The sequence below is a fragment of the Chiloscyllium plagiosum genome, chromosome 10, assembly GCF_004010195.1.
Source record: "Chiloscyllium plagiosum isolate BGI_BamShark_2017 chromosome 10, ASM401019v2, whole genome shotgun sequence".
Lineage (NCBI taxonomy): Eukaryota > Metazoa > Chordata > Chondrichthyes > Orectolobiformes > Hemiscylliidae > Chiloscyllium > Chiloscyllium plagiosum.
This window is the reverse complement of record NC_057719.1, coordinates 92,405,314-92,429,646: the sequence shown is the minus strand read 5'-3', so window position 1 is coordinate 92,429,646 and position 24,333 is coordinate 92,405,314. Positions and strand designations below refer to the sequence as shown.

General features: G+C 50.5%; 1 protein-coding gene across 1 annotated transcript in view; it reads right to left on the bottom strand.

The window, feature by feature from the left end:
* Window positions 1–343: 343 nt before the first annotated feature.
* Window positions 344–24,333, bottom strand: part of plekhd1 (pleckstrin homology domain containing, family D (with coiled-coil domains) member 1) — a 94,756-nt gene continuing 70,766 nt past the window's right edge. The window contains exons 8-12 of the mRNA XM_043698522.1: window positions 23,054–23,154; window positions 19,226–19,575; window positions 18,009–18,153; window positions 12,832–12,984; window positions 344–1,509 (exon numbers count right to left, since the gene is read on the bottom strand). Coding sequence (XP_043554457.1) covers window positions 1,358–1,509; window positions 12,832–12,984; window positions 18,009–18,153; window positions 19,226–19,575; window positions 23,054–23,154 — 901 coding nt within the window. The 3' untranslated portion in view covers window positions 344–1,357. The remainder of the gene's footprint in view (window positions 1,510–12,831; window positions 12,985–18,008; window positions 18,154–19,225; window positions 19,576–23,053; window positions 23,155–24,333) is intronic.

Genomic DNA, 24,333 nt, shown 5'->3' with positions numbered 1-24,333 from the left:
AGGGCCCATATACTGTAGTGTGTACATTTTTTTATTAACTTATTTTTCGAGTCTACCTGCTCAGAGCTGTGATTACGCACCACTGCTGGCATGTGGGACTTACGTAGAACAGTACAGCATAGTGCAGGCCCTTCAGCCCCTGACATTGCACCGGCCACTCGAACCCAGGTCTCTGGGTCCAGAGGTAGGGACACTACCACTGCAACACAAGAGGACCCCCCCCCCCACCCCAATGTTCTTTTCTAATCAACCTATTAAGAGATGTTATGACTCGGGCAGGTGGGATTTGAACCTGGGTCTCTCAGGAGCATGGACACTACCACTGCACTTCAAGAGAGCCCGCTAGGTCTGCATTTTTTAAAAATCCGGGTCCCTCGGTTCAGCAGGAGGGACAATACCACTCCACCGGAAGAGGCCATTGCTGACCTTTTACTCCCGAGTACTTTAATGCAGAGTTTGAGTCAGTGAGGGACTCTCCTTCTTAATCTCTCCCCTCAGCTGAGGCACGCCGACTCTCAGTTTAAACCACAACCCCTCTGTCCAACGAGAGAGTGAGACTACAGGCTGGTGAGCCGATGGTTATTTTACCTCGAGGTAAGCCCAACAGACCAGGATACCCTCACCAGCATCCTTGTTGTTCAAGAAGTCGTCTTAGCCAAACTTGTGAAAAAGATAGCCCAATGTTATTTTACGTACAGTGAAGGCATTAAATAAAGGCCTCGCCCTGACTCACTCCTGTGCATGCATTTGCACTTTGACATGTTAATCAGTTCCTCATCAGTCCTGAAGATGTGCAGGCAAGGTGGGTTAGCCAGGTTAGCAGGGTTAGCAGGTGGGGGGTCTTCAGAGGGTCGGTGTGGACTAGATGGACCAATTGGCCTGCTCCCACACTTGTAAGGATTCCAAGATTCGCAAACAGCTTGTTCCCTTCCAATGATTTTCACTCGCGGTCACTTCAGTGAGTGCTGGGAGTCGGAGCAAAAAGCAGACTCAGCATCGAGAGGGGAGGCACGGGTCAGCTGCTGTGTAGGAAACATGCTACCCGCTCGCCCTCTCCGGAGAACGGACCGCAGTCGGCATTTTCCCAAATCGGGGAATTGCTCAGAGAGGGAACTGGGCTCCCGCTGTCCCCTGGGGGGGCCATCCATTAGCCAGCCCAGTGGACAGAGGAGACGTTGACCCCAGAGAGGGGCTGTGGCGGGGTGGAAGAGCCCGAGATCAAAAATCAAATGCATTCGGCCTAAACTGCTGCTTTTTAACCTAAACCAGGGTGCGTTTGGCTTTTTACAAAGCTGGCTGAAGGATTACAGGACAGCAGAAGCGTGACTAGCTCTTGCTAACAGCCCACCAGGCAGCGTCACGGGTTTGATGAGTCTTTGAGGGTCATGTACTTATAGACAGTCTCGCGGAAACGCCGATCCCTGCTCAGCTTCCTGGCCGTCTCCTTTAGCTCCTCCATGTCCTCTTCCCCGTCACCTGAGGGGACGTTCAAAGAATGGGGATTGGTCACTGAAACAGAGGGGGACACGCAGGGTGTGAGAGTCATCTCGGAGCAGCCCAACAGTCCCGAGCAGGGGCTCCATGGCTTTTATTAACAACAACAATCGCTTGCGTCTCGCTAGCCGCCTATTGAGCGCAGCCACAGACGACTGCTGGTCTTCGGGGAAGCTCACAACCAGCTTCCTCCCACCCTCTATCATCTCCTGGCAAATCCTCCCTCAACTTCTTAAGCCACCTGCCTGTCAAAACCCTTCCATGATCTGAGACGCCCTCAAGGAGGTCAACCCGGCTCCCTCCCCTTCCCTCAAGAGGGCAGGCCCAGCACTGGCTACCACCCCTCCTGAGATGCTACACAAGAGCATCTCAAAGGAGAGGCACAGGGCCAAGGGTGGCTCAGTGGTTAGCACTGCTGCCTCACAGTGCCAGGGACCCGGGTTCGATTCCAGCCTCGGGCCACTGACTGTGTGGAGTTTGCACATTCTCCCCGTGTCTGCGTGGGTTTCCTCCAGGTGCTCCGGTTTCCTCCCACAGTCCAAAAGATGTGCAAGTTAGGGTGAATTGGCCATGCTAAATTACCTGTAGTGCTCAGGGATGTGTAGGAGAGGTGCATTAGTCTGGGGTAAATGTAGGGGAATGGTCTGGGTGGGTTACTCTCCAGAGGGTCGTGTGGACTTTTTGGGCTGAAGGTCCTGTTTCCACACTCATAGAATCCCTACAGAGTTAGGAGCTTTTTCAAGACCATCTCAAGTCAGGTGAAGGAGGTCTGGCGATGCAGTGAGTAGTGTCCCCACCCCACGGGTCAGGATCTGGGGGGCCATGGATAGGGCATTTGGAGCCCAGTCAACCAGGTCACTAGGAGGCCTGGGACACTTTGCATTCTGCTTGACGGTGAGTGAGATAGCAACCGGGGTCAGCTGACCCTTTTGGAAGGCAATGATACATTACAGCAGTGTTGTTGGGGGGCACGGTGGCACAGTGGTTGGGGGCGGCACGGTGGCCCAGTGGTTAGCACTGCTGCCTCACAGCGCCAGATACCCGGGTTCAATTCCCGCCTCAGGCGACTGACTGTGTGGAGTTTGCACGTTCTCCCCGTGTCTGCGTGGGTTTCCTCCGGGTGCGCCATGCTAAATTGCCCGTAGTGTTAGGTAAGGGGTAAATGTAGGGGTCTGGGTGGGTTGCTCTTTGGAAAGTCGGAGTGGGCTTGTTGGGCCGAAGGGCCTGTTTCCACACTGTAAGTAATCTAATCTAAGTCAAATGACAGTAAGCAAAGTGACTTTATTCAAGAAGAGGAAGACTTCATAGCAAGAATGTTCACTGAACCTAACTGACAATATGTACAGCAGTGTTGTGTGAGCCAGTCCAATGGAGACCCATAGCCTAACCCTTGGAGATGACGGGTCAGGGTGGCTGGGGGGAGGTGGGGTGGTCGAGTAAAGCTCAGCCAGGGGGATAAAGTGAACACTGTCAATGACACAGGATGGTTCAGCTACATGGTACTTTGCTTAAATATCCTTCAGCGCAGACCTCAATCTCCAACAGCTGAAAGCCTTTGGAAGCTGAGCCCTTTCCAGTCAGTATGAGTGGTGCTTCAGGTTTGACGACAGGGTATTCTACCCCACCTCCCTTTGGGTGAGGAGTAGAGAAAAGGCAGGCATTGCCCCAATGGCTGGAGTTCATGTTCCATAACTCACAACCCTGGCATGGTGCCATGTGAACACTCCACTGTTTAATATAGAGTCACACAGTGTGGAAACAAACCCGTCCATGCCGAGCAGATATCCTAAACTAATCTTGTCCCATTTGCCAGCACCCGGCCCATATCCCTCCAAACCCTTCCTATTCATATACCCATCCAAATGCCTTTTAAATGTTGCAATTGTACCAGCCTCCACCACATCCTCTGGCAGCTCATTCCATACACGTACTGCCCTCTGTGTGAAAAAAGTTGCCCCTTAGGTCCCTTTTAAATCTTTCCTCTCTCACCTTAAACCTATGCCATTTAGCTTGGGATTCCCCTACCTTGGCTATTCCCCTTATCCGTGCCCCTCATGATTTTATAAGGCCAACCCTCAGCTTTCGAGACTGCAGAGAATATAGCTCCAGCCTATTCAGCCTCTCCCTGTACCACACACCCTCCAGTCTCAGCAACTACTTTGCAAAGCGTTTCTGCGCCCTTTCTAGTTTAACAACATCTTTGCTGTAGTCGGGAGACCAGAATTGAATCTGGTATTCTAAACGTGGCCTCACCGATATTCTGCACAGCTACAAGATGGTATCCCAATTTCTATATTCAATGCTCTGACCTATGATAACAAGTGTGCCAAACACCTTCTTCACCACCCCGTCTAGCCACTTTCAAGGAACTATGAACCTGCACTGCAAGGTCTCGTTGTTCAGCAACACACCCCAGGACCCGACCATTAAGTGTAAAGGCTCAGCCCTGAATTTCCTGATCAAGGGGCCTAACTGTGGTCTGCAGCCTGAGGTCAACCCACCACGACAGGCTCATTGCGGTTTCTAGAAGCATCCAAATCTGAGCACGCGGGCCAAATCAACATGAGTTTATTCTTGAAGAATTTATCCTTTCGGGACCCAGTGAAGTGTAAAGCCATCAGATCCAACAAGGTGAGGTAACCTCCTAATCATAGCTAATCAAACTCCATGCTGGGGAACATTGGGAGCAGTACTGAGGGTGGTAAGGGCACAGAGTGTACTCTTGAGTGGTGCATTTCAGTGACCACCACTAAGAGTGGCTCAGGAACAGCACCACGGAGATGTGGTTGTTGGAGGTCAGGCATCTCAGCTGCAGGACATCTCTACAAGAGTCCCTCAGGGTGGTGTCCTAGGCCCAACAACTGCTTCATCAATGACGTTTCCTCCATTACAAGGTCAGAAGTGGGCATGTTCACCCACGATTGCGCAGTGGTCGGCACCGTTCACGACTCCTCAGATACTGAAGCAGTCCACATTCAAACGCAGCAAGATCTGGACAATATTATCCAGGCTTGTGCCGACAAGTGGTAAGTAACATTCACGCCACACAAATGCCAGACAATGACTATCTCCAGCAAAGGTGAAGCAAACCAGCACCTCGTGATATTCAATGGCATTACCGTTACTGAATCCCCCACTATCAATATCCTGAGGTTTACCAGAAACTGAACTGGACGCACTACACAAAGGCTACAAGAGAAGGTGACAAGGAATACTGCAGTGACAAACTCAGCTCCTGACACCCCAAAGCCTACCCCCCATCTAACAAGGTACAAGTCAGGAGTGTGATGGAATACTCCCTGCTTACCTGGATGGGTGCAGCTCCAACAACACTCAAGAAGCTTGACACCATCTGGGACGAAGCAACCCATTTGTAGATTGGCATCATATCTACAAACATTCAATCCCTCCACCACCAGCGCTCAGTAGCAGTAGTGTGTACTACCTAGACAATGCACTGCAGAAATTCACCAAACAGCACTTTCTAAACCCACGACCACTTCCATCTAGAAGGACAAGGGCAGCAGGTACTCGGGAACACCACCACCGCCTGCAAGTTCCCCTCCAAGCCACTCTCCACCCTGACTTGGAAATATACCATCGTTCCTTCACAGTCGTTGGTCAAGACCCTGGAATTCCCTCCCTTCCGGCATTCCGGGTCAACCCACAGCAAGGGGACTGCAGTGATTAAAGAAGGCAGCTCACCTCCACCTTCTCAAGGGCAAATAGGGATGGGCTATCAAAGCTGGCCAGCCAGCGACCCCCAAGCCCCACAAATGGATAACAAATCATTCACCTGCCTAGATTAGATTCCTTACAGTATGGAAACTAACAAGTCCACACCGACCCTCTGAAGAGTAACCCATCCAGACCCATTCCCCTACTCTATATTTGCCCCTGACTAATGCACCTAACACTATGGGCAATTTAGCATGGCCAATTCACCCTGACCTCCACAAGTTTGGATTGTGGGAGGAAACCACAGCACCCGAAGGAAACCCACGCAGACACGGGGAGAATGTGCAAACTCCACTCAGATAGTTGCCCAAGGTTGGAGTCGAACCCGGGTCCCTGGCTTTGTGAGGCAACAGTGCTAACCACTGAGCCACCGTGCCACCACACGGTCACCTCCCACAGCCATCCTGGTAAACATCTACCCCCACACTCATCACTGCTTGCCTTGTGTGCTGTTCCTCAGAGACCAATTCACCAGTCAACTGGAATTTCTTGTTACCACTTAGAGTCATAGAGTCACATAGCATGGAACAGATCCTTCTGCACCAACGAGACATCCCTATCTAACCTAATCCATTTTGCCAGCATTTAGCCCATGTCCCTCTAAACCCTTTCTATTGACACACCTACCCAGATACCTTTTAACTGTTGTAATTGTAGCAGCCTCCACCACTTCCTCTGGCAGCTCATTCCATACACACACCACCGTCTGTGTGAAAAATTTGCCCCTTAGGTCTCTTTTATATCTTTCCCTTCTCACCCTAAACCTGTGCCCTCTAGTTCTGGACTCCCCGACCCCAGGGAAAAGACTTTGCCTATTTACCCTATCCATGCCCCTCATGATTTTATAAACGCTGCAACATGACCTCCCAACTCTTGTACTCAATGCTCTGACCAATAAAGGAAAGCATACCAAACGCCTTCTTCACTCTCCTATTTACCTGCAACTCCACTTTCAAGGAGCTATGAACCTGCATTGGCAAGATGACATCCCAACTCCTTTATTCATAATGTTCTGACCAATGAAGGCAAGCATGCCCAATGCCTTCTTTACCACCCCGTTGATAAAGGTATTTGGATCTGTAGGAGTGGGAAGGGTTTAGAGGGATGGGCCAATTTCTGACCAATGGGACTAGGGACTGGGATGGCTGGTTGGCATGGACCAGTTGGACCGAAGGGTCTGTTTCGGTGCCGTTTGGCTCTGTGACCAGATTGTCAATACTTTCTAACCAAACCTGCTCATGGATGGTATGGCAAAACTCTGCCCCCTGAAGCCGGGTGTCCTGTCTGAGGTGGGGGAGCTGTGCCTGGAGCTGTGACATGACACTTACTGCTGTCTGCTCCCACCAGAGGGTTGGAGATTGTTTCTGTAGTGACGGGCAACACCAAGAGCCTCTTGCGGCCTCTCTCCACACCTCCGAGTACTAACTGGGGCCCTTACAGACACACACAGACTGGCCGCCATACCGAGGGAGCTCTGCACCATTGGCCCATCCACTTTTGGGACATTGACCAAAATCAGGGCACACTCTGGCCTCTTAGGGTTTTCTTAATTAATTAACAGGATGAGGCCAGCATTTATTGCCCATCCTTAATTGCCCAGAGGACTGTTAAGGGTCAACCGCGTTACTGTGGGACTGGAGTCACACACAGGCCAGACCAGGTAAGGATGGCAGCTTCCGTCCCGAAAGGGGATCAGTGAAGCAGATGGGCTTTTCTGATAAATGAAACGTTGAATTCAAATTCCACCGCCTGGGGTCCTGCAACATTCCCTGGAACATTCTTGGGTCCCTCGAACATTCCCTGGGTCTCCGGAACATTCTCTGGGTCCCTGGAACATACCCTGGGTCTCCAGAACATTCCCTGGGCCTCTGGAACATTCCCTGGAACATTTCCTGGAACATTCCCTGGGTTTCCAGAACATTCTCTGGGTCTCCAGAACATTCCCTGGGTCCCTCGAACATTCCCTGGGTCTCCAGAACATTCCCTGGGTCTCCAGAACATTCCCTGGGTCCCTGGAACATTTCCTGGAACATTCCCTGGGTCTCCAGAACATTCCCTGGGTCCCTGGAACATTCCCTGGGCCTCTGGAACATTCCCTGGGTCCCTGGAACATTCCCTGGGTCCCTAGAACATTCCCTGCGTCTCCGGAACATTCCCTGGGTCTCCGGAACATGGCTAACAGCAGTACCTGGTGATTTTCTCCTGGCATCAGGAAACACCAGCAGAGGTCTCGTAAGATAACCCAGCACTGGACTGCTAATTCCCTCAGGGTGGGCTGTGTCCAGGCAATGGAATAATCTCCCGCTCTTTGTATCTGTGTACAGTTCCTGAGTTGGATGTACCCTGGGCTAGGGGTAGCTTCTTACCATCTCCTCCACACCCCACCCCAATGTGTGAGCCGAACAACATCTTCTGAGGACGCTGGCTGCAGGAGACTAAGGGATAACAGCTAGCAGCTAACATTGTCTAATCGTGTCTCACCAGTGTTCCCAAACCAAACTGTCACAAGGAGCCAGGTAAGGAGGGATAAGGGCCACTGACCAAAAGCATGGGCCTTGAAGGAGGGGTTAAAGATGACAGAGAAGCAGACAGGCACAGATATATTCAGGAGGATCTTACAAAGGTCAACGGGCAAGCACAGCCAACAATGCAATATTTTGTAGACCATCAGGGATCATATCAAAACTAGGGACAGTCAGAGAGAGAGAGAGGCAGATAGGATCATTAGCAACAGAGGAGAGGGAGAGAAAGAGAGGCAGACAGGAACGTATTAATACAGGAGAGAGAGAGAGAGAAAGAGGCAGACTGGAGTGAATTAATACAACCAGGATGTGAGGACATGTCAAAAGACAAATGATAACTGGATCTATGGGCCGGTCGGAGAGCTTGAGTAAATCAAAAGGTAAAAAGGATGAAGAAAAATGTCAAGCAGCAGTTTGGGGGTAAATGAGCGATTGAACACCTCACCGATCATGTCCCGGCCTTCTGTTGCACTAAACTCGAGCTCCCAGGAGTGAAAGACCAGCTCCCGATGACAGTACAGCAAGCTGATAGCACCGAAAACTGGCCATTCAGCCCCACTGCTGTTGATGCATCACAGAAACAGCCTCCCACTTCTTTGGAAACACCAACAAACCTTTTCTCCAGTGAGTATTGTTTCTCAGTCATTACCAGTGCCCTGTTTGACCGGCATGAAGGCAAGAACTGGTCCCCCAGGGAGCAGGGCACCCATCCTAACCACTCTCTGTTGCCAAGCTATTTCTCCTCAATGCCCCAGTGAGTTACTGTGGGGGTGGGTGATCTGATATCGATAACCTCCTCCCACTCCCAGTGGTTTTTGGATGGACTGCAAGTGTTTCCTCCATACCCTTAATAGTATCATAGTACAGAAGGCCGCTTGGCCCATCAAGCCCATGCTGTACTTGAAGGGATCCTCTGTAAATGTGTTGAAGTGAGGGGTGGGGGTGCTATCCCCAGACCCCCTCCCCCGTAATCCCCTTCTCTTTAAAACAACTCCTCCGAGCTCAGCAGAGATGTCCCATACACCGCGGCCGCTCTCCAGTGAATGGACCGACCATTCCTCCTTCTGCCTCGCTCGAACCTTCCTCCCGGTTTCCAAATGGCGTCCTCGGTGCAGGGTGTGGACAGGAGACCATGCTGGTGGGGCCGGCGGGGGGGGGGGGCTTGTTCCTAGGGCTAGGCCGTAATCTGTCACAGGATGACGGGATGAATAGCCTCCCCACCCGTCGATGATGTGGGGTCCAGCCTAATCTGGGAACTTCCTCGGGGGGGGGGGGGGGAGAGTGTTAGGTTGGAGATTCATTGGGCCACTCCACACTGCCCCACCCCTCCCAAAAAACATAGAAGACAAGTGCAGGGGTATGCCATTCGGCCCTTCGAGCCAGCACGGAGAAGCTCATGAGCCAGTGTCATCGTCAAAGCTTGCATTGTGATGGCGCCCAAATGTCCAACTCCCAAACCCCACCCCGGCCCCCGCTCCGACGCTTAGCACCTCACGACTCCGCGGCGACCCGCAGGGACCGGAACCTTCCGCACGCTGAGGGAAAGAAAGATGGCACCCGCCAGTGAGATCCCATCAGAGTTACTTCCCATTCCCTCCCTCCCATTTCACCAGCACAACGCCCTCAATGGGCCCCAGTCTCTGGGCCTGACCTTATTCCCTGAGTTGGGGGAGGGGAGGACAACTACAATTCCCCACCACCCCCATCCCCCAACACCACCACCACATGGCCTTAGAGATCATTCCAGCAACAGAGGGTCAAGATGAGCTGAGGCCTCAGTGTCAGTGTGAGTGTGTGTGTGACAGTGTGTGTCTGTGTGTGTGAGACTGTGTGTGAGTGAGACAGTGTGAGTGCCAGTGTGTGAGACAGTGTGAGTGTGTGTGAGATATGGGTGTGTGTATGACACAGTGAGTGTGTGTGAGAGTGTGTGTGTGTGAGACAGTGTGAGTGTATGTATGACACAGTGAGTGTGTGTGAGACAGTGTGAGTGTGTGTGAGACACAGTGAGTGTGTGTGAGACACAGTGAGTGTGTGTATGACACAGTGAGTGTGTGTGAGACAGTGTGAGTGTTAGTGTGTGTGTATGACAGTGCGAGTGTGTGTGAGAGATAGTATGAGTGTGTGTATGACACAGTGTGTATATGAGGACAGTGAGAGTGCGAGTGTGTCTGTGTGTGGGGGGGTGTGATTATGTGCATGAGTGTCACTAGGTGAGAGTGTGAGCACAAGCAAGGGAGGGTCAGCTTGAGCTGGGGATTGGGTGTAAACTGTGGGCGGTGAGTGAGAACTGGAGTAGGAAGTGAATGGCAGCTGAGGGGTGAGGCTGAGTTGGAACCGAGTGTGAACTGGTGAGGAGTAAGTGTGAAATGATATTGGGAGGTGACCAAGTATGAACTGGGGGAGACTGGGTGAGAGTGGGGGTGAATGATTGTCTACGGGGGGGGGGAAGGGTGAGGTGAGTGAGTGTGAGCTGAGGGGAGGGAAGAGTGTGTCGAATTGTTCTTATTGGATGCTGTGTTGGGATTTCCCCAGGGAAAATTCACCCACTTCCACCCAATTCTCATCTCAGAGCACACACACAGTCTTCAACATTGCTGTATCATAGTCCAGGGGAACTCAAGTGCCCACATTCTTGCATTTCTATGCAGCCCCCAGAGAAATCTCAGAGGCTGCTGAGGCCAAGGGAGATTTCAGAGCCGGAAATGCAGGGGATTATAAAAACAAGGCAGAGAGTGTTTAAGCCGCAGAATGAAACGAATCAGAAAGCCAATGGAAGAATAAAAATAATAAAATGGAAAGAGGTTTGTGGTCTGGAAGAAAAGGATGTCATCTTTTAATCTCTCATGGCGAGGGTTGTCTATCGTGGCCTGTCCTTAATTGCCCCTTTAACTCTGCTGGGCAGAGAGCAGTTAAGCATGTTGCTGTAGGTCTGGAGTCACATGGAGGCCAGACTGGGTAAAGGTAGCAGGCAGATTTCCTTCCTTGAAGGACGTGAGTGAGCCAGATGGGTTGGGACAACGGACGCATGATGGTTGGGTCTGTTCTCATTGGAAAGAAGGCGGCCAAGAGGGGACTTGATAGAGACATACAGGATGAGCAGAGGATTAGATAGGGTAGACAGTGAAAGTCTTTTTCCAAGGATGATGACGTCAACTTGTATGAGGGGGCATAACTACAAATTGAGGGGTGATAGATTTAAGACAGATGTTAGAGGCAGGTTCTTTACGCAGACTGTGGTAAGGGTGTGGAATGCCCTACCTGCTAATGTAGGCAGCTCAGCCACATGAGGGAGATTTAAACAATCCTTAGATAAGCACTTGGATGATGATGGGATAGTATAGGGAGACGAGCTGAGAATGGTTCACAGGTCGGTGCAACATTGAGGGTCTGGGTGAGTTACTCTTCAGAGGGCCGGTGTGGACTTGTTGGGCCGAAGGGCCTGTTCTGTGCTGTATTGTTCTATGTTCTATGGCTACTGAAACCGGCTTTTTTTTAAATCAGTTGAATTTAGGTTCCACCCCTGTGCTTAAGGGGTGGAGGGGGGAGGTGGGGGGATGGTGGTGCTGGGGAGGGATTGAACCCACATCCCAGGGCAGGATCTGGGGGTTTCTCCAGATTACTCATCCAGTGAGATGACCACCATTGCAGCTCACCATGTACTCCCCCCTACCCCTTCACCATCGCTGACTGTCTTTTGCGGTCCCTCTCGCTGAGCACCCACCCCTCTTGGGACTCTGACCCATCAGGGCCAGGAAGGGGGTAAATCATCTTTTTGTCCAAAATACAGGGGCCTTCCCCACAAAATCAGTGGTTCTCGGTACTGAGGCCAATAATACAGAACCTCTCCCCCCCGCCCCCACCCACCCCACCCGCTATGGGTGGCGAAACAAAACTCACGGCCATTTGGAATACTGCCAACAGCACCCACTATCCCGCCTGAAATGTCTTGCTAATTAATACTGCAACAGGCCGTGTAGGTTCCGTTCACCTCCCAGAGTCTGGACACTGGGGGGGAAAACGCCAACGGAACTGGGAGGGACACAACAGAGAGCTGGGATTCTGCACGGGGCACGGGCAAAGGAAGCTCTGAAAACATCATAAGCAGCAGCACCACAGCGTGCTGCGGTTCACTACCACAGGGGCTGCACTGAAAAACACCAAAGCCATCTTGACCCTGTTTCAGCCCCCGGTTAGACTGCAGCCAGAGCTTTGTCGGCAATGTTTTACCGAACCACACGGCAGGAGGGTTTAACATCAGGACAGAGTGGGCTTGGTGCTCATCCCTCTCAAGAAAGAGGCATGATGGCTCAGTGGTTAGCACTGCGGCCTCACGGCGCTAGGGACTTGGGTTCGATTCCAGCCTCGGGCAACTGTCTGTGTGGAGTTTGCACGTTCTTCCTGTGTCTGGGTGGGTTTCCTCCGGGTGCTCCGGTTTCCTCCCACAGTCCAAAGATGTGCAGGTCAGGGTGAGTTGGCCAGGCTAAATTGCCCATCGTGTTCAGGGATGTGTGGGTTAGGTGCATTAGTCAGGGGTAAATATAGGGTAGGGGGAATGGGTCTGGGTGGGTTACTCTTCAGAGGGCAGGTGTGGACTTGTTGGGCCAAAAGGGCCTGTTTCCACACCATAGGGATACCAATTCTACTCAAGGAAAGCATTGATTCAAACCTGAAGACTTAGTGAAAATGCCACTGCGAACTGTTGTGCCAGTTCCCAGTAGGGTTGGCGCATAAAGAGACGGGCAACGCCGACCAAGTGGGACTGTGAATCCTCCGGCACCTCCTCGCGATTCCCATAAAGGTGAAGTGCCAGCCCGGCAGAAACAGAGCAAAGGCTTGTGGGTCTTTTTTTGCTCCCCTGGTCACCATTACCCCTTTGTGGGTGTGTGTGTGTTTATGTGGGGTGGGGGGAGGTTCTGACCTGTGGGCACATGGAAAAGCAGGCGGGTGAGTAGGCAAGGGCGAGGGGTAGACAGGGACAGACCTCCCCCCACAACTTGCCACCCCTCCTCTCGGATTGAACCAGCTGACTCAGCGAGTGGGAATCTCTCTCTCTCTCTCACACACACAGTGGACTTACCGAAGGAGTTCCAGACGGCGGTGGACTTCCTCCGGCGGAACCTGCAACTCTTGATCCTGCGAGCAGCCGCTCTTTGCACATAGACGGAGTTCTTCATGATGACCGGGAGGTTGGCCTCGATCTCGGCTTTCCTGATGCACTCCTCGAAGAACTCTGCCGGGAGACAAGGGCAGCAAAGCATTGAGGCATGCACCGCGCAGTGGTGGGACAACCCACAACCATCTCAGCCATCTCGCCCACACCAACACCGCGCAGACACCCCGCCAACGCATTATCCCGGTGTGTCAGCTCCCTCCTGCCTTCCCCACCGTTCAACATATTCATCCTGGAACTTCAGTGGGGGTGGCACGGTTAGCTCAGTAGTTAGCACTGCTGCCTCACAACACCGAGGACCTGGGTTCAATTCCCGCCTCTGTGTGATTTGGAGGTGCTGGTGTTGGACTGGGGTGGACAAAGTTAAACATCACACAACACCAGGTTATAGTCCAACAGGTTTAATTGGAAGGACCAGCTTTCGGACCACAACCACCTATTGAAGGAGCAGCGCATGTTGGACTATAACCTGGTGTTGTGTGATTTTTAACTTGAGCGAGTTTTGAGAAGATTTGTTGCTCAGGTTGAGGTTCTGGATATAGGTTTGCTCGCTGAGCTGGAAGGTTCATTTTCAGACATTTCGTCACCATACTAGGTAACATCATCAGTGAGCCTCCGGATGAAGCACTGGTGGTGTAGCCCGCTTTCTATTTATAAGTTTGAGTTTCCTTGGGTTGGCAATGTCATTTCCTGTGGTGACATCATTTCCTATGGTGATGTTACTTCCTGTTCTTTTTCTCATGGGATCCAAGTCAATGTGTTTGTTGATAAGAGTTCCGGTTGGAATGCCATCTTCTGGGAATTCTCGTGTGTCTCTTTGTTTGGCTTGTCCCAGGATGGATGCGTTGTCCCAGTCAGTCAGTGTCCTTCCTTATCCGCGTGTAAGGGTACTAGTGAGAATGTTTATATCTTTTTGTGGCTAGTTAACAAACCTTCCAGCTCAGCAAGCAAACCGACATCCATTTTTAACTTTGTAGCCTCTGTGTGGAGTTTGCACATTCTCCCAGGCTCTGCAAGCGTTTCTCCCCACAGTCCAAAGGTGGGAGATTGGCCGTGCAAAATTGCCCTTTGCCAAACATTGCGAAATATCATGTCCAGGGATGCGCAAGCTAGGCGGATTAGCCGTGGGAAATGTAAGGTTATGGGAAAAAGGGTGACTCTGGGCGGCCGGTGCAGAATTAAATGAACTTCTGAAACCCCACCTTCCAAAAGCGATAATTCCACCCACAATGCAATTGGAAAACATACACACATTGCAACTTTGCATGAATAAAGTGCCTCTTTCTGCACTGAACTGTGTCCAGTCATCGTTTTAGGACAAGGGCTGGTAGATTTAAAACACAGATGCGGAGGAATTACTTCTCTCGAAGGGTCGTAGATCTGTGAAATTCACAAACCCTGAGGGGGTTGGGGGCTGCGACATTGAGTAAATTTAAGGAGGGTTTTAAATCAGGTTTTTAAGTCAGTAAATGGGTTGAAGGGTTCTGGAGGGAGGGGAGGAAAGTGGAGTTGAGGTCAGGATAAGATCAGCCATGTTCCTACTAAATGATGGAGCCGGCTGGAGGGGCTGAATGGCCTACGGCTGCTCCTGGTTCCATAGTGTCCAGGGATGTGCGGGCACGGTGGGTTAGCCATGAGAAATGTGGGCTTAAGGGGTCTGGGTGGGATGATCTTCGGAGGGTCTGTACTGATCTGATGGGCCGAATGGACTCTCTGCACAATGTAGGGATTCTATGATCTGGTATAAGTGAAAAAACGGACTGAGACGTGTATGGAATGAGCTGCCAGAGGAAGTGGAGGAGGCTGGAGCATTTAAAAGGCATCTGGATGGGTCTATGAATAGGAAGGGTTTGGAGGGATATGGGCCAAGTGCTAGCAAATGGGACTAGATTATGTTGGGATATTTGGTCGGCATGGACGGGTTGGACCAAAGGGTCTGTTTCCGTGCTGTACGATTCTATAACTCTAACTGTCTTCACTCAGAGAGTGGTTGGGGTATGAAATTCTCTGCCACAGACAGCAGTTGACGCTAAAAGATTGAATATTTTCAAGAAGGATTTTGATCTAATTCTTGAGGTTAAAGGGATCAAAGGGTTTGGAGACAAAGCAGGAGCAGGGGACTGAGTAGGACGATCAGCCATGATCATACTGAGTGGTGCAGCAGCGTCAGAAGGCTGAATGGCCTACCCAGCTCCTGGTTATCTATATCACTGGATCGAGCATTTCTTTGATCCTTTGCCAAACCTTGCAAAGTATCATTTCCTGCTTTGGCAATGAAGCCAAAACAAAGGATCCCACTGGAATATTCACTGTTTTAGCCTCAACTGCTGTCTGTGGCAGAGAATTCCATACGCTAACCACTCTCTGAGCGAAGACAGTTGGAGTTATAGAGTCTTAGAAATAGACAGCACGGAAACAAACCCTTCAGTCCAACCCGTCCATGCCGACCAGATATCCCAACCCAATCTAGTCCCATCTGCCAGCGCCCGACCCATATCCCTCCAAACCCTTCCTATTCATATAACCATCCAAATGCCTCCTAAATGTTGCAATTGTACCAGCCTCCACCACGTCCTCTGGCAGCTCATTCCATACGTGTCTCAATGCGGTTTTCATTTATTCCAGATCACAGAATCCCTACATTGTCTAAAGAGTCCATTCGGCCCATCAGATCAGTACAGACCCTCCAAAGATCATCCCATCCAGACCCCTTAAGCCCACATTTCTCATGGCTAACCCACCGTGCCTGCACTTCCCTGGACACTATGGAACCAGGAGCAGCAGTAGGCCATTCAGCCCCTCCAGCCGGCTCCATCATTTAGTAGGATCATGGCTGATCTTATCCTGACCTCAACTCCACTTTCCTCCCCTCCTTCCAACCCATTACCGACTTAAAAACCTGATTGCAAAGCCTCCTTAAATTTACTCCAAGCCCCTCTGGGCTGGTGAATTTCTTGGATTTCAGGCCTTTGTTCATTAGAGTTTAGAAGAATCTTCTCAAACCATCTACAATTCTTAGGGAACTTAACAGGGTAGATGTTGAGAAGATGTTTTCTACTTGTGAGGGAGCCTTGAAACTAAACACTGTGGGTCCCACAGTGACTCAGTGGTTAGCACTGCTGCCTCACAACGCCAGGGACCCCGGTTCGATTCCTGCTTTGAGCAACTATCTGGTTGGAGTTTGCAAATTCTCCCCGTGTCTGCTTGGGTTTCCTCCCACACTCAAAAAGATGTGCAGGTCAGGGGGATTGGTTATGCTAAATTGCCTAGAGCATCCCAGGATATGTAGGCAAATGGATTAGCCACGGGAAATGCAGGCTTACAGGGATAGGGTGGGATGCTCTTTGGAGGACCAGTGTGGACCTGATACCCCAAGTGGCCTGCTTCCACACTATAGGGATTCTATTCTCTAACCATGCCCTTTCATTATAATAATAAAGTGTCGCTCATATAAAACTGAGGGGGGAACAAATTACTCCCAGAGGGTGGTGAAGGTCTGGAAATCTCGCTCCCAGAGAGTTATAGAGGTGAACACTGAAAGTGTTTGAGGGGGGGTTCGATCAATTTTGGAAATATTTGGCAGGTGAGGGCTGTGAGAAGCTGATGATAAACAGGCTGGGGCCTGCAGCAGATCACCCATGAACGGTGGGGACATTAGCCAATGAAGGAGCGAACGGCCTACTCCTGTTCCTACGTCTTAGGTCGCTCTGTCAGCCAGCTCGGCAGCTTCGAGTGAACCCAATGTCGGTTTGTTTGACTCCACTGGCTCTCACTGAACTGAGGCAAGTTTTCCCAAGTTGCAGGTGATCTCTCTGCCTCTTTTCGGAGCCCCTGGCCCTGTTAAGAGAGTGGGGGTTCCAACCTCCCAAACATGTCCTGAATTCGGTAGCGAGCAACCCTCTTCTGGATGAGCCTTGCAGTGTTGAGAGTGCGTTGCTGGAAAAGCAGGTCAGGCAGCATCCAAGGAGCAGGAAAATCCGACGTTTCCGCCCTGACGAAGGGCTCCTGCCCGAAACGTCAACTCTCCTGCTCCTCGGATGCTGCCTGACCTGCTGTGCTTTTCCAGCGCCACAATCTCAACTCTGATCTCCAGCACCCGCAGACCTCACTGTCTCCTGGATGAACCTGCACTCCACCCATGACAACACACCCACCTGCCTTTAACAGGATAATGTGTGGGAGAAACCAGTGTTTGTCAGGATATTGGAGGTGGTGAGGTGAGTTTTGGGGAGGACCTAACTGAAGGGGAGTAAGGTGGAGAGATATGGAACGCCTAGGCTATTGGGATGGTCTTCTTCCAACAATAAAAGACCAAGTGTAGCCCCGAATCCCAGACACTCCAGGAATATATACACACATCCACTCCTCAACTGCCCTCACACCTTTCACCATGGACTTTACGTTGACCTGTATTGAACCCAGCCTCGATTCTCAAAACTATTGCCCTTGTTTTCACATTCAACCCATGGCCTCACCCCCTCCTCATTTTGCAAATGGCCTCCAATCTGACAGACGCTCAGAGCCTGTGGTCCTTCGATCCGTATCTGTCCAGTTGCCCATTCCCCTTCATCCCACCACCAGTGGCCATGTTTTCAAGTGCCTGGGCCTGAAACTCTCAAATTCCCTCCCTTAACCTCTCCCTTAAGACTTACCTCTTGACTAAGGGCTCGGTGAACCCTTCCTAGTATTTCTTGGCCAATGTTAACATTCTCTCCAACTTGGTGCTGCATCACTGCCATGGGATCTTTCTGTGTATGGGTTGGTGCCACGTTCCCAATGACTATCGAGAAGCCACAAAGTCTTGAACGTTGCTAGACAAATGCAGGTCCTTTCTTGCCGTGAATGTTATTTGCTAAATATTGACTGGGAGACTAGGGAATACCAACCTGCCCATCTTCCACTGACCACAGTCTCTCCATTGGGTGAGGTGAGACAGGACTTCAGTCTCCTATCTCAAACGAAAGACGGCAGCTCCTCCAACAGGGCAGCAATCCCTCAGTGCTGGGAGGGAGCGCCAGTCTCAATTCCTCACTCAGTGACTGCCCCTCAGCTACAGTCACCCTTCAGCCACCACTGTCACTTACTTCTCAATTCGCCCACGTCTCCTTTCATTCGCTCGTTTTTCTCCACCGTACGTTCAGCCGAGCTCAGGCCCTGCTCCAGCCTCTGCAAAGCATCCTCTGCCTCTTGCAGTCTCCGCTCCAACTCCGCACGGGATTTAATCTCCTCCTGGCAGGGGTTGGGGGGGAAGAAAAGGTCAACTTGCATAAGAGAGAGCTAATGACATCTGGCACCTACATGGTCCATCTTTCCATTGCTTTGTCTCAACTTAAGCTGGTGTCCAACTCTATCTGGGTTGATCCTCTTAGTTTTGACTCACCTGTCACTCAGGACTGCACTGGCAAACCCATGTTAAAGTTATAGAGTCACAGAGATGTACAGACCCTTCGGTCCAACTTGTCCATGTTGACCAAATATCCTAATCTAGTCCCATTTGCCAGCACCTGGTCCAAATCTCTCTAAACCCTTCCTATTCATATACCCATCCAGATGCCTTTTAAATGTTAGGATTTGGAGGTGCCGGTGTTGGACTGGGGTGGACAAAGTTAAAAATCACACAACACCAGGTTATAGTCCAACAGGTTTAATTGGAAGCACTAGCTTTCGGAGCGATGCTCCTTCATCAGGTGGTTGTGGAGTACACAATTGTAAGACACAGAGTTTATAGCAAAAGTTTACAGTGTGATGTAACTGAAATTATACATTGGAAATACCTTGATTGTTTGTTGAGTCTCTTATCTGTTAGAATGACCATGTTAGATTCACTTCTTTCATATGTAAATCACAAAACTTTTTTTAAAAAGTTACATTCTCAGGTTAACTGTAACAATTGGTGTTACAGTTGGACCATAACCTGGTGCTGTGTGACTTTTAACTTTTAAATGTTGCAATTGTACCAGCCTCCATCACTTCCTCTGGCAGCTTATTCCATACAGGTACCACCCTCTGTGTGAAAATGTTGCCCCTTAGGTCTCTTTTATATCTTTCCCCTCTCACCCTGAACCTCCGCCCTCTAGCTCTGGACTCCCCCACCCCAGGGAAAAGACCTTGTCTGTTCACCTGGTCCATGCCCCTCCTGATTTTATAAACCTCTACCACAGTCCCATGTTCCTAACCGTGCCCGGAGTTCATCTGCCTTCCCTGTTTGGCCTCTTGCATTGAAATAAATTCTGTTTATCAGTCCTACCTCGTTCTCTGCTTTGTTCCTGCCTGTTTGACTCACTCCTTTTCCCAATTGTACCGGTCTCAGATTGATCAATATCTCCCTGGGCCCCACTTCCTGAAAGGACCCAAAGCTCTGGGCAGTGTCTGCTTCCCAGACACAACACGAGTGAGCCGCTAACGTCTGATCTGCTGGCTCGTTTCCTTTCCGGAGTGCTGCCTGTATCCCAACAGCTTTGCATTTTACTGCTCCCACCTTGAAAGCCCAATCATTCCTTCCCCCTGGAACTTGGCTGATAGCTGTTGGCCTGGTAAAAATTGCACCGAGATCCAGAGATTCAACATCCTTGTCTTTTCGCCTCCCAAACTCCACGACTCTTCCATGGAGCCAGTGGCTTTTCCCACCTTCTGCGTCACCGGGCTGTTCAACTGCACGGGGCATCACAGCAAAGCCTGATCTTGTGCCTAGCCACTTAGAGTCGCGCACTATTCACACGGTCAGGAAGGACAGATCGTACCCAGAGTGAGGCAGCGCCTGAACAAGTGTGTATTTCGGGGATTCTGGAGTCATGTGGGAGTTCGGCACAGAGGGGAAGAGGTGCATTCTCCTCACCTCTTTTTTTTGGTGTTGATTCATCGATTGTAAAGTCTTTTTCAACAGGAAGAATCAAAGCCAAGGATCGGGAACCAAGCACAAGGAAGCCATACTGCAGAGTTGCTCATTGGGAATCAGACTGATGGAGTGCAGCCTGTGGGGAGGGAGGAGCTTATGCTGAGTGATAAAAATTAGGGTGGCATGGTGGCTCAGTGGTTAATACTGCTGCCTCACAGAGCCAGAGACCCGGGTTCGATTCCAGCCTCGGGCGACTGTCTGTGTGGAGTTTGCACATTCTCCTAGTGTCTCAGTGGGTTTCCTCCAGGTGCTCCAGTTTCGTCCCATAGTCCAAAGATGAGCAGGTCAGGTAGATTAGCCATGCTAAATTGCCCATAGTGTTAGGTGCATTGGTCAGAGGTAAATATAGGGTAGGGGAATGGGTCTGGGTGGGTTACTCTTCAGAGGCTCGGTGTGGACTTGTTGTCCCAAATGACCTGCTTCCACACCGTAGGGAATCTGATTAAAAAAATCACCTTGAACAGGGATAAACAGTTGGGGAAACTAGGAGGTGATTGGCTGCTTAGGAACCAGCTTTGGGGACTGAGAAAGTAGTACACAGTGTGAAATGGAGTGTATTTGTTGTGGTTTGTCACAAAAAGAGAGCGAGAAATCTGATTTGGTGAGTATTGGGTAAGGCTGAGTAGGTCGTTGCTTGTTTACTGTTTGTAGTTGGTAAAGGTCACAATGGCAGGACAGCTCGGCCCAGTGGGTTGCTTCGCCTGCAATATGTGGGAGATCAGGGACACTTCCAGTCTCCATGGCGACGATGTATGTCGAAAGTGGGGTTGAGCTCTTGATTTGCCGCTCCGAGTGCCCACAGCTGCAGATGGGCCCACTCTGGAGCGTCCTGACGAAACGCTCTTGCCCAAAACGTCGACTCTCCTGCTCCTTGGATGCTGCCTGGCCTGCTGCGCTTTTCCCAGCACCACGATCTCGGCTCGCTAAGGAGCGTCTATGAGAATGTCATGGATAGAGCATTTGGTCAGCTGGTGATGCCACCAGGAAGGGCTACACTGACAGCGAAGAGTTGGATGAACACCAGGAGGATGAGTAAGTGTGGGCGGGTGGCCCACTTTAACCATCCTCCCCTGAAGCGGATAGGCCAGCTTGGATACTGTCAGGGGGAAATATCCTGTCGGGGGAAAGCCAAGGTTATGGCACCAGCAGGGGAGGACAATGACTGGGAAACGTTTAGTGACGGGTGACCCGACAGGCAGTTCTGAGGCCACTCCCATATGGTGTGTTTCCTCCTTAATGCCTCTCAGAGTGGCCGCAGGACATCCTGAAGGGGGAGGGTGGACAGCCAGCAGTCATAGTGAAAGGTGGTGCCAGTGATATGGGTAATGGAAGCAATGAGAGCAGCCCTGTTGTCTGAAAGAACAGTGACAAATTTACCTTCAAACATGCAGCTCACCCACCCTGCTGAAACACAACTAGGAATGGGCCATAAATGCTGGCCAGCCAGTAATAGCCACATCCCACAGTGAATGAAAAAAAACAGTATTAGTATCATTCCAACTTGTCGAACCACCCCCAGAAACAGTCCCAATACCTCAGGATTTCCCCTTGCACCATCTCTCTACCTTACAGATTATTAGATTCCCTACAGTGTACAAACAGGCCCTTCGGTCCAGCAAGTCCACACCGACCCTCCGAAGAGTAACCCACCCAGACCCATACTCCTACCCTGTTACTCTACATATAGCCCTGACTAATTGCACCTAACCCACACATCTGAGAACACTATGTGCAATTCAGCATGGCCAATCCACCCTGACCTGCACATCTTTGGATTGTGGGAGGAAATCGGAGCACCTGGAGGAAACCCACGCAGACGCGGGGAGAATGTGCAAACTCCACACAGACAGTCACCCGAGGCTGGAATCGAACCCAGGTCCCTAGCGCTGTGAGGCAGCAGTGCTAACCACTGAGCCCACCATCCTTTTCTTTCTGAAATCATCTATCCTCCTGTGTGGCACTAGGGATTGATTTGGAGACTGCTACCTTTTCAAGTCTTTCTTTTTATTTTACCAGCTATCTCTCTAAAATCCGCTTTCAGGAGGATGTTTCCCTTCCTTCCTATGTCTTGGCCCCAGTGTAGACCACAACCTCTGGGCTTTGACTTTCCACCACAGAGTGTCCATCAGCCGTTCTGTGATATCCTTGACTAGTGCACCCCGCAGGCAAGATACCGTCCTGGAGTCATAGAGATGGACAGCACAGAAACAGACCCTTCAATCCAACTCGTCCATGCCGACCAGATATCCCAATCCAATCTAGTCCCACTTGCCAGCACCAGGCCCATATCCCTCTAAACCTTCCCATTCATACATCCAGCCAGATCCCTTTTAAATGCTGCAATTGTACCAGCCCCCACCACTTCCTCAGGCAGCTCATTCCATACATGCACCACCCTCTGTGTGAAAAAGTTGCCCCTTAGGTCTCTTTTATATCTTTCCCCTCTCACCCTAAACCTCTCTAGTTCTGGACTCCCAGTTCTGTCTGGACTCTAGTTCTGTCTATTTATCCCGTCCATGCCCCTCATAATTTTGTAAACCTCCATAAGGTCACCCCTCAGCCTCCGACGCTCCAGGGAAAACAGCCCCAGCCTATTCATCCACTCCCTATAGCCCAAATTCTCCAACCTTGGCAATATCCTTGTAAATATTTTCTGAACCTTTTCAAGTTTCACAACATCTTTCCGATAGGAAGCAGACCAGAATTGCACGCCTCCAGTCACATCTCCAGTGCCTGAAGCGCCTGTCTACTCCCCTCACTAACAACTACCTTTGGCCTTCCTCCAACTACTCGCTTCCCAGCAGCTCGGCCATCTCCTTGGCTTTGGTTGGCCTATGGGGCAGATTAAACATGCTCATTATTTTCCACTGGCTTCTCTTAGTAGCTACATGATCCCATCTTTCTGTTTGGTGGTCACCCATTTCTTCCTTGTTACATTCCCTTTAACAACACAGAGAGGGGATCCAAGATGGCGGCGACCCAGCAAGTCTGAGTCGAGAGTGCTCCTCCCAAGACTTGGACAAAGTGGGCCACCCGCCTCCACCTCACTCACCAAATCATTTAAAATAGTTTTTACTTAATATAATTAGTTGCTCAGTACTGAATTTAAATAATCTAATCTCCTTTAAAAATGACAAAAGGGAAGGGAGCCCGCAGCTCTCAGCAGGTAGGAACCCACCCCCCCACCCTCCCCAGCTGCAGCAGAGGCGTCTGCAGCTGCCTCAGGGGACTTACCTATGGTGGCGAGCCTCGTGGAAATAATCTCTAAACTTGACGCAAAGATTGACGCCTTCAACGAAGAGTCTCGGAACCGATGGGACTCACTCTCGGCCGCGCTGCAAAAGCAGGGCCGAGACATCGAGGAAATCGAGCGCTGAGTCAGAGGGGTGGAGCTAGAGGCCGCGACCTCCAAGACTACAGCACAATCGGCCGTGGATCAGGTCCGGATTCTCGAACAGTGAGTCCGGACCTTAGAGAATCACATCGACGACCTCAACCGAACGGGAAGAGAAAGGCCAGCTTACAGCGTTCCTTGAACAGTGGCTTCCACAGCTGTTAAATCTGTAGGCTGGATCAGGCCAGGTAAGGGTGGAATGGGCCTACCGGGTCGCAATACGCGGGCCCGGCTCGAACCAGCGCCCCCGCCCGGTCCTGTTCCAGCTGCAAAGCTACAAGGAGAGGCAGATACTCTTAGAAGCCTCCAAAAATCTTGGAAAAGATCCCCAAGCTATGATCTATAAAGGATCCAAGATCATGTTATTCCAGGACTTTTCCCCAGCTCTGGTCCGAAAGAGGAAGGCATTTGACGAAGCGAAGAAGTGTTTAAGGGACCTAAATATTCAGTACTCCTTACGCTACCCAGCAACGCTACGCTTTAACCATGAAGGGTCCGTGTATAACTTCGGATCGCTGGAAAAGGCCAAGGAATTTTTGGACTTTCTTAGATAAATTGTAAGAGTTAATTGATGTTGGTTTGCTCTCCCCCCACTCCAGTTTACACCCCCTTTTTTAATATTAATCCCTTTCTTTACTTTCTTGTTTAATATTATCTTCGGGGGATCGGGAGACGAGTTTATTTATTTGTTCTCTACTTAGCGATTTTCTCCCCCTTTTCTTATATATATATAGGCTGGGGGGGTCGAGTGAATGTTGGTGGGGGGAGATGGTTACCTTATCCTATTTTACCTTTATCTCTAGGAGCAGGGTTGTTTTCCCTTGTTATTTTGTATTATTATATTTAATTATTACTTGTTGAGATTGTAATTTTATAGTTATATATGTTTATACATGGTATTAATATTACTAAATATATCCAGGTGTTGGTGTTGGTGGGGGTAGGGAGCTCACTGTTAACTCTAGCTCTGTAGTATATTTGAATTTTCTTCATCCTATCGTGGGGCGCCTGGGTCAAGGGTGGGGCACTGGTTGGGAGAGGATACGATGAACCTTTGGAAAGGAAGTGATACCCCCTGGGAACAAGGGGGAAAATCTCCATTTAAATATTTTTTTTTATT